Below are 9,243 nucleotides of genomic sequence, written 5' to 3'. Positions count from 1 at the left end.
GATTGAAGAGCAGAGCAGCTCGTCCCTTCAGCGATCGATTCCTTCGTGGAACACGCCCTTTTTCCGTCAGTCTGTTCACGGGATTGAAGAGCAGAGCAGCTCCTCCCTTCGGCGATCGTTTCCTTCGTGGAAAGCGCCCTTTTCCCGTCAGTTTGGCGCCGTTTCTTTGTTCTCGCGCCCTTTTCCCTGGTCTGGCGCAGTTTTCCCTCTCCCGTTCCATTGGACTGGGCTGGATCATTCTCGTGGGCCGACCGTGAGCTCTGTTTCCCTGGTTTCCACCTGCTCCCGTTGGATGGCTAGCGAACGGTGACACGCGAGCGACGTCCCTCGGCAGTAGATCGAAGTACGTCAGAGGATCTCGTTCCCCCCTCCCCTCCCGTCCGCCGCCGCCTTTCTACCCCACTTTCCCGGCGCCAGCTTGTTAGATCCCGGCGCCAGCTTCAGGTATTCATCCGAACCTCCCCTGGCCTAACCTTTCGTCTGCATACGATATGCGCCCGTGGCTCACAGCTCCTACGGCGCGCAGGGAAACGCCTGTAGAATTAATTCGCGTACCGACGACGGCCGGCCGCCCGGCCCTAGATGTGAGAGTTGAACAGGTGGCACACAGAATTAGATTTGATTTTAGTGGTGCCGCAGGTATGAGCTTTCGATTCTTGTCCTTCTGGCCAAACCATTGGGGCGCGTTTGGTTGTATTGCCCAGCTTGCCTATAGCTGAGCTAGCTTAGCTCGGCTGGGCTATCTTTGCCTTAGCTGCGCGTTTGGTTCAACGCCGTTGCTGGCAAGAGCCAGCAGCTAACCGTTTGGCTGTGTTGAGGGCAAGCTAGCTCGTCTTGATAGGATCCAAATACTACTCCCTTTGTCCCATAATATAAGAACGTTTTTTACACTAGTGAGGGACTAGTAGCTTACTAGTTGAAGGCACGTGCGCATTATTATTTGCAATTTTCACACGAACAAGAAGAAAATTAATACAAACTTAGTACTTTCTACACTAGTGAGGCGCCCCCCCAACGCCTTAAAGCGAAGCGTCGCCTTAAAAACATAGCCGACATATCACGCAGCGTGTCATGTCTTGAGCTGCACTCTCATTACACTTCACCCACTTACCTTTATCACGTTTGCCACCTCTAGGACGCTTCGAAGACGAGCATTCATTAGTGGTGTCGTCAGGAACACAATCTGAATCATAATGTGTTGCAGGATCAACCTTAACATCACTCATATTTTCTTCTCGGTATCACCAATAAAATCCTTGTCACATGCATGAACACGGTCATAGGGTGTTTGAAGGACCGTGAACTCTCCGGTAGCATGCTTATCCTGAAATATGAACTCCATCTAATCAATGTTAGCAATAGGCACATTGATATATTTCCCCCTTTTATCTTTGTTCTGGAAGAGAGAAGTAGCATGAAAATGTTAGTTAGCTACAAAAGATAAAATATGATACTAGATGGAAATATAATTTGACAAAGTTTATATGTAGCGCTCACATTCTTCAACCAAACACACCCTTGATCTTCGGTTTTGCTAGAGCACGTCTAGATGTGCCCTAAGTATTGCACATCAAAGTGTAAGTCCTATGTCATTGATTTTACTCGGAGATTCATGCAGGTATTTTCCTTTTTCTTTTGCTTTTCCTTTTTATGTTGATTGAGTCACTTAGATTTGCAGTAACTAGACAGACCCTTTGATCTTTCTATTTAGAGTAATCATGATATTTTAGTTTTCGACAAGTGTTAATGCTACTGTACTAACTTTTTCCTTTTGATAGCCACGATATTCAACTATTGGGTGTGTTAAATTCTCGAGGATGATGAATCGTCAGTTTGCGAATATGATAGTACACAATTACCCCAAGGGAGTTTATTCCCTGCGCCGGATCAACCTCATGGAGTATCTCTTCTACCCTTCAACAGAAGCTGCCGAAAAGGCAGAAGTGAATAAGAAGGGATGGTTATCCACCATGTTGAAAGGGAGCCCCAAGCAGAGTCTGCCCAAGACGAACATCAACTTCTCATCACTGCCTAACATGGCCGACTTAACTACCAGGCATTTCTTCTCCCTGCTGAGAGGGCAGGGGGAGGGCTCTGTCATGTTTGTCAGCCCTAACGTCCACACGATGATGTACGACACTAGCACGGACTTCGTCTTTGGCATGCCACAAGCCAACTTCTGTAAGCAGAGTGACTCAATCGCCCTGTCCATCACTCGGCGGAGCTATGGCCAGGACAACCACAAGCTCTATGTCATAGGAAAAGGAGAGGACAATGCCTTGTTCGAGGTCTTGAACTATACCAGGACAACTGATCTGAACAACTCGTCTTGGTACTGGCGACCTCTACCCTGCCCGCCACTGTTTCGGCCGTGCCTGCCTGGCAGCAACAGCAAAGTTTGTCCTCCCTCTGCAGCCGCTGTGTTGGATGCCGCCACAATATGTGTCTCATCTGTGGATGCTGGAGCCTGCGCCTTCTTTGACACGGCAACGCGCGAGTGGAGGCAGGCTGGCAGCTGGGTGCTGCCCATCCACGGTGCGGCGGAGTATGTCCCTGAGTTTGACCTCTGGTTTGGCCTCGACGATGTCATTGGCAACCCCAACCATTGCCTGCGTGCTTTTGACTTCGATTCCTCCAGGCGACCGGTGGTGCGGCACTCCTGGAACTATCTCAGCGTCCTGCCCGATGAGTGGTTGCCGCGGCAGAGGCACCTGCTAAACATGGGCTCAGGCAAGTTCTGCATCGCCACCAGCTTTCGAAATCTCTTGAGGCACACCTCGTGCAGACCACTTCATGGTGCAGTCAATGAGCTTACTGTCTTGACCGGCGTGGAGGTGGTGCGCAATGTCAATGGTTTCCAGATCATCAAGCACAAGTCTGAATGTTACAGCTTGGAGGACAATAGAATCCACTGTGTGCTCTGAGGAAAACTTATCTATGTTTCACTGTTATTGGATGGATCCTTCCATGTTTTTTCTTCTCAGATGTGAATGAAAATATTTGCTTACCTTTTATCCCCATGGTTGAAATAGGCAATTGATGGCTGGAAGAATAAATGAAAACATCATGCATGCTGTGCATCTTTCTTTATGAAATATTGTTTCTTTGGTAAAATTTAGAAATTAAAATTGTTGGTCATGCTATCTGCTTAAATTCTAGCATATGTTTTTAGTTATTTTTTACCTCTGCACTTGAGCCAACTAGTAAAACTTCATCTTGAGGATTTCTCCGTTGTTTCTCCTTCTACCTTTATCTCGAGTGGAGAATGCGCGCCCGCCTTGCCCCTAGCAGACCACACCCGCCATTCTTTGTGGTAGTGAACTGTTTTGGTATGCTTGCTTCTTCGAAGAGTATTCCCACCATATGATTTTGTGACTTAAACTAGTTTATATTTTATTACTTAACTATTTATGCTCAAAGTTTGACACTATAGTACAGGGGGCTCAATAAACCCGGACCGAGTGAGTGTTAATTATCCTGCTTTGATGCGCTTGTTATTTGGTGAGTTTATTTCGCTGGTTCTTCCACTTTCATGTTTTCATCGTGTTATGAGGCCGCCGCTATGAATCCGTCAGGTGGTAACTTTGGTCCTTGACTCTGATCGTTCTTGTTTAGTATTTTGTAGTATCTATACACTGTTCAGCGTGCGCGTATCGGCATTTTATAGAACTGTTTTTTTGTTCATTGCCTGTTTTAGCTAATTATAATCTCTACTATTAAAGGAGAATCGAACGTCGTGATGGTTCGACCTCCCACATCCCTCGTACAATGCTCACTTACCCCGCACGATAAAACGATTCCCACTTCCCCCACGATAAAAAGAAAAAGAAACCCACGTACAAAAAACAACCACGATCAGGCACCCACGTCCCTCACCCCATCTCCCGATCCCATCTGTCTACCGAGAAAAATCCCTCGGCCGTCCAGCCCGAACTGCCGTGCCGATGAAGGAGCCCACACCGAGGAGTCCCTCGATCCAATCCTCGCCCTCGCCATCGCCGTCGACCCCGCCCCTCTTCCCTCCGCCGTTTAGCCCAAACCGTAGCGCCGGTGCAGGAGCCCAGGCCACCCACGTGAAGGCAATGGCATAAGCCGTGTTACCGTCTTATCGAGGTCGAGGGGTCCCTTGCGCCAATCCTCGCGCTCGCCCTCACCGCCATCACCGGCGGCCCCGCCGCTCTTCCCTCCGCCTTCTAGCCCGAACCATCCCGCGCTGGTGCAAGAGCCGAGGCCACCCACGTGAAGACAATGCGTAAGTCACCTCATTTTGGTCGAGCGGTCTGTTGAGCCAAACCTGGCCCTCACCCTCGCCGGCGTCAGCGGCCCCGCCCGTCTCTAGGTGGTCAGTTACTCGATCTCGGTCATCCGACTCATCTCGGGCGAGTATGTCATTGGTGCGGACGCCGTGTCGGACAACAACAGTGCAAGCTCATCGCTAGCTCATATGAGTCTTTGGTCGGCACCCTCCTACTGCCGCTCTCTGTGTTGGTGCCGACACCACACTCCTCACTTTTCTTAGACAAAGGGAAAGATGAACGCCGGCGTCAGCAAGGTTGTCACCCCCCCTCTCTCTTTAACTCTCTTATTTTATTTTTACATCCTTGTCACAATATTGATCTGTGTTGCTATTGTTGTCTGAATGAAGTGACCTGCTGTTGTTGTAATAACAGAAGTGAGCTGCCGATTTTTGAATGAACTTGACTTGTTTGCATATTCTTGTATGGGCAGAAGAAATATAGAATTGACCTTGTGTACTAACTGTTGTATGGATGTCGGTGGCCATCACCTGTCAAAGGAGGGTCACGCCAGATGTTGTGGAAGTGACGCACTCGGCCGGCGAGGAGCTCCGGGTCAATGACGGTGGTGGCTGATGAGCAGAGTCTACTCATTGAACAGGTCATCCACCGTCATGCACGTTCTTTGCTTCGGAAGAACTTGGACTTATTTGATTTGGTAGTTGTGTTGGTGTCAAATTAGCGACCGCACCATTTGTTTGCCAGGTCTTTACTCCAATGGAGTCACTGAGGTTGAAGTAGAATAGGAAGAAAAAAGACATCATTGCATATTTGGGTTCAGTGACATCTTCCATATGTTCTTGATCCCCAGATATGACTTACTTCTATATGTACTTTTCTTGCTGGTGGAACATAACTAGAACTAATATTTTGTGTGGTTTTACCATGTTTTAATTGTTGAAAAAAATTTAGAATTTGATGCATCATTGAATATTTGGGTTCAGTGTAATGCTTCCATATGTTCTTGATCCACAGATATGACTTACTTCTATATGTACTTTTCTTGCTGGTGGAACATAACTAGAACTAATATTTTGTGTGGTTTTACCATGTTTTAATTTTTGAAAAAAATTAGAATTTGATTGTCCTTCGTGGGATGCTCATGTTGCATTGTTCAGTGACTGCTTCAGGATTACGGGAGGAAGTTGGAGTAAATCCTTGTGTTTGGCTTCAATTTTTGGGTTTGGATATCTACCCAACATATAAACTGACTGCTGTACAAGGGAAGTTCTGTATTTGTGAGATAAGTTTCTATAATGCAGAACTGCAAGAATAACCTTAGAACCATCTTTACAGTCTGATGTTACTTAATAATAAATAATTAGTTACATATACCAGAGGATTTAAATGCTTAGCATTTCATGTCTTAGTTAGAAATTGATGTGTGATTTCAAGGCTCATATTGGCTTTTCATTATCCTTCTTTTTCTCTGAAAGGCTAGAGAGAAAGTGTTAAAGGAAGCTTCACAGTTTTGTCAATGATCAAAATTTTCTAGCTAATTATTATTTACCCATGTTTGCATGATGTTATGTAAGTGATTCTCTCTCTTTTTCTTTCTTTTCCACATTTTAAAACTGCAGATATTGACTATGAGATGAAATTGTCATTGTTCATAATTTAAATGTTTGACAAAAGGCCGGAGCGAAGAATGCTAGCTTCTTAATGCTACTTCACGGGTTTCCATGTCGATGTTGCCCCCTTTTGGACGGAGATGGTTGTGTCAAAGGTGTCAATGGCACAGGTTCTTCGCCATATCAGGCCTTTCATGTGCCTACCTCATGAAGGTACGCCGCCAATACATTGAGTTTCCAATGGTTATATTTCTTTACCAATGTAAAGTAGTTAACTGATGGTTTTGTTGTATACTCTTTGGAAAGCCATTGATCTGGTACTACATAGATTGAGGACGGGCTGAAGAAAATGTGAGCCATGGGAGGAGAGATTTACTGGAGCAAGGTGAACGACGGTGCAGCGACCAGATGTGAGACGCCGGGAATGCATGTTTTTCGTTCTTGATGCCTTGGCTGTCGTACACAAAAGTGGATGGGAGATCTGCAAGTTAAAGAAAATATCATGGTATTCCTCTCATGCACCTTGGTGTCACATAAACCCTCATAACCTCTGCATCTCTGCCTTTACCGTTCGTCGCTTCTCTGTTCCTGACAAGTATGGAGTTCTCTTTCACTTCCTTGCTTGTGTATAGATGCTATGATGTATTGTAATATGGATTGGATTTCATATACATGTACTATATTTATTTGAAGTGTTACACACATGGCTCTTGGTCGTGTAACGACTCTTCTTCTAATTGATTCGACAACATTTCTTGTTCATGGTGTAACTATGATCATGCTTTAAGTAATTTTTATTACTGATGTGAATGCACTCATGATCTGTGTGGCTTTGTGTTAAAGTGTTCCAATATTATTTTTGTATTGTTATCAAGTAGGTAGTTCTGTGAATTTTTGTATTTGCCGATGGCGGTTTCTTTGACCCGGTGGATGATTCCAATCCATATAGCTTGTGAGGTGATGGCAGTCTTCGGCGGCATTTTCATCTGTATATGTTTAAATGTCTTTCCTATAGAGAAATAAAATTCAGTCGACTTAATTTTCAGAATAACTACTATTTGCGAATTGTATATAATCCTTTGCGATTTTTGAATAGTTAACACAAGGCATTTGTTCATATCCTTAATTGTTCCATTTTGATGGTACTTGCATTACTGTGTGTCTGCAGATATATTCTTTTATGATTTGTTCATAATAATTTCTGGAGGACAACAATTTAGGTGGAAGAATATGCTAGGTGGTAACAATGCCCATCATTCACGATTGCAAAACTCTTAATAGATGACTTGTTAATCTCAAATAATAAACAATGATTAATTTCCCCAACATTCAGAAATGCAAAGTAAGCTATATGTCTTTACCCCAAGCAATCTCAGCCATGAGGCTTGGCTACTAAAAGCAAGGGCCCCAACTCAAAAAGAAAAGAGCAAGGGCTCCGATCAAAATTATGGATCTCTAACCGGTAAAAGAACATTAAGGACTTGCACATATGTTCTCGCATTGATTGTGAGATTATGAAGGGAATTGAACTGTAAAAGGACATTTTAACTTGTTTCTTTTCTCGTGGGATTTTTTCTGGGAGTTTTTAAGACCAGCTCGGAAAGCCAGGCGCGCGAGGTTCAAGAACTCAGGGCACAGGTGGCGCGGATTCCGGAGATTGTCCAAGAGCAAGTGCAACAACAATTCGGAGCGACGATTACCGCCATTGTGCCTACCTTGATCCAAGGGATTTAGTGCGTGGATTGCGGGCGGCCAACAGGGGCCGCCCCCGATTCCTAGCTTCACGGCCAGCAACTCGCAGAACGCGATGGCGGGGCCATTGGTGTCTCCGGCGGAGGCGGCATTGGTGTCTCCGACACCGGCACGGGAGCTTAATGCACCCTGGTGTACGCCGGCCGGCACCTCTGCAGCAAGCGGCCCCTCCGTCAACTGCACGCCCGCCGTTGGCGGTGCCTCGACATTAGCCGAGCTCGACGCCATCATCACGGTAACTAATTAAGCCTCTCTCGGCCGAGGACTTCATCTCCTTGCCTTTGACTGGGCATCCCTAACGCCCTACATGTTTTCGCAGGGCGCCGCCGACGTTCCGTGCACTCTCCTGCACTTCGTGAACAACGAGTTGGTCGATGTCGCCAAGGGAAAAATCGTTCAACCGGGCAACCCCTTGTTCCATGGTACCCAGATGCCACCCAACTTGTTTAGGGTTCAACTGGTTCGGGTGCTGCCAGGCTGCAACGAGTTGTTACCTCCGATTCGACCCGTCGGGGCCGACGATGATGACATGATGACCCTCAGCGCCTGCCTGAGCTGGCCCCTGCTTTGGCCGAAGAGCCAGATTCGTTTGAGGGAGGGACACCACCCCAAAGACAACACCGCCAGTCGTGCCGGCGCCAAGTCGGCCCCATGGCAAGACCGCCGCAACAGTGCCGGACATCCCTATGCCACTAGATCCAAACATGCATATGGTACAGGATCAGAACGACGACGACGACGATACATTTGCCAACGTCGATCAGTACTTTGCCGATCATGGGTATAGTGGTGACTTCATGGGGCCTCCTTCTCAAGAACCCAATCCAACAAAAGACGTGCGCGATCTAGCTGGTACCGCGGAGAAGCCAAGTTGCAACAGGCGTCGTCTGCCGTTCAGCTCTTAGGAGACGCCTCCAGCTGCCGACTTCACCGAGCCTCAGATAGGCGAGGTGCGAAATATTATCAGCCCCAACACACTCAAGAAGGCGGTCTGTGAGCAGAACTCGGTCCCATTACAGGAGAAGAAGAAGGCACGCAAAAGAAAGACTAACAAGGGTGCGGGCCAGCCGGCACTGAGTACGATCCGTGCTCAGGACGGGCCACCTTCACCTGAGGATATCTCGAGGAGGGTGCATGTGGCGGGTAGGCCGATGCTACCGAGAAATATGCTCGATGCTGCAACCGGTGCTATGCGGAGTCTGCATGACAGTGTTCTTTCTTTGGAGAAGCGGCGTCTCGGAGAGAAGGATGTGGCATACCCGGTTTTTGCGGCCAAGGTGCCAGAGGGCAAGGGCTTTGTGGATAACTCCATCGAGGGTACGATCGTCCTGCGGTTTGATGACATCCATGCTATGTTGAACCTTCATCCGCTGCACTACACCTTCGTTCGGCTATTTTCGCTGAGTATGGATATGCGGATCATTCGCGACAAGACCCCGGACATCGTGATAGTCGACCCCTTCTACATGCGTGCCAAGATCTTGGGCAGCGCTGGGGACCGGCAAGTCGCGACTTCTTACCTCGAAGGCGTCATTCTGGCAAACCAAGATAAGGATAACTTCCTCGTGCCTTACTTTCCCGAGTAAGTCCTCCCCTAAACCGCCCCGTAACATATGAATTCTTAG

At 47.2% G+C, this 9,243-nt stretch overlaps 1 protein-coding gene across 1 annotated transcript; it reads left to right on the top strand.

Moving 5' to 3' along the window:
• The first annotated feature begins 305 nt into the window (after positions 1-305).
• On the top strand, positions 306-3,095 carry LOC119301996. Its single transcript, XM_037579005.1, has 2 exons — positions 306-444; positions 1,779-3,095. The coding sequence occupies exon 2, from the start codon at positions 1,818-1,820 to the stop codon at positions 2,922-2,924; it is 1,107 nt and encodes a 368-aa protein (XP_037434902.1). The 5' UTR covers positions 306-444; positions 1,779-1,817; the 3' UTR covers positions 2,925-3,095.
• Positions 3,096-9,243: the final 6,148 nt, after the last annotated feature.

This window comes from Triticum dicoccoides, chromosome 5A (genome assembly GCF_002162155.2).
Source record: "Triticum dicoccoides isolate Atlit2015 ecotype Zavitan chromosome 5A, WEW_v2.0, whole genome shotgun sequence".
NCBI lineage: Eukaryota > Viridiplantae > Streptophyta > Magnoliopsida > Poales > Poaceae > Triticum > Triticum dicoccoides.
This window is presented reverse-complemented; position numbering and strand designations above follow the sequence as displayed.

Bases quoted from the DNA above. Each gene is read 5' to 3' on its own strand.
- LOC119301996 (XM_037579005.1), top strand. From the start codon at position 1,818: ATGATGAATCGTCAGTTTGCGAATATGATAGTACACAATTACCCCAAG.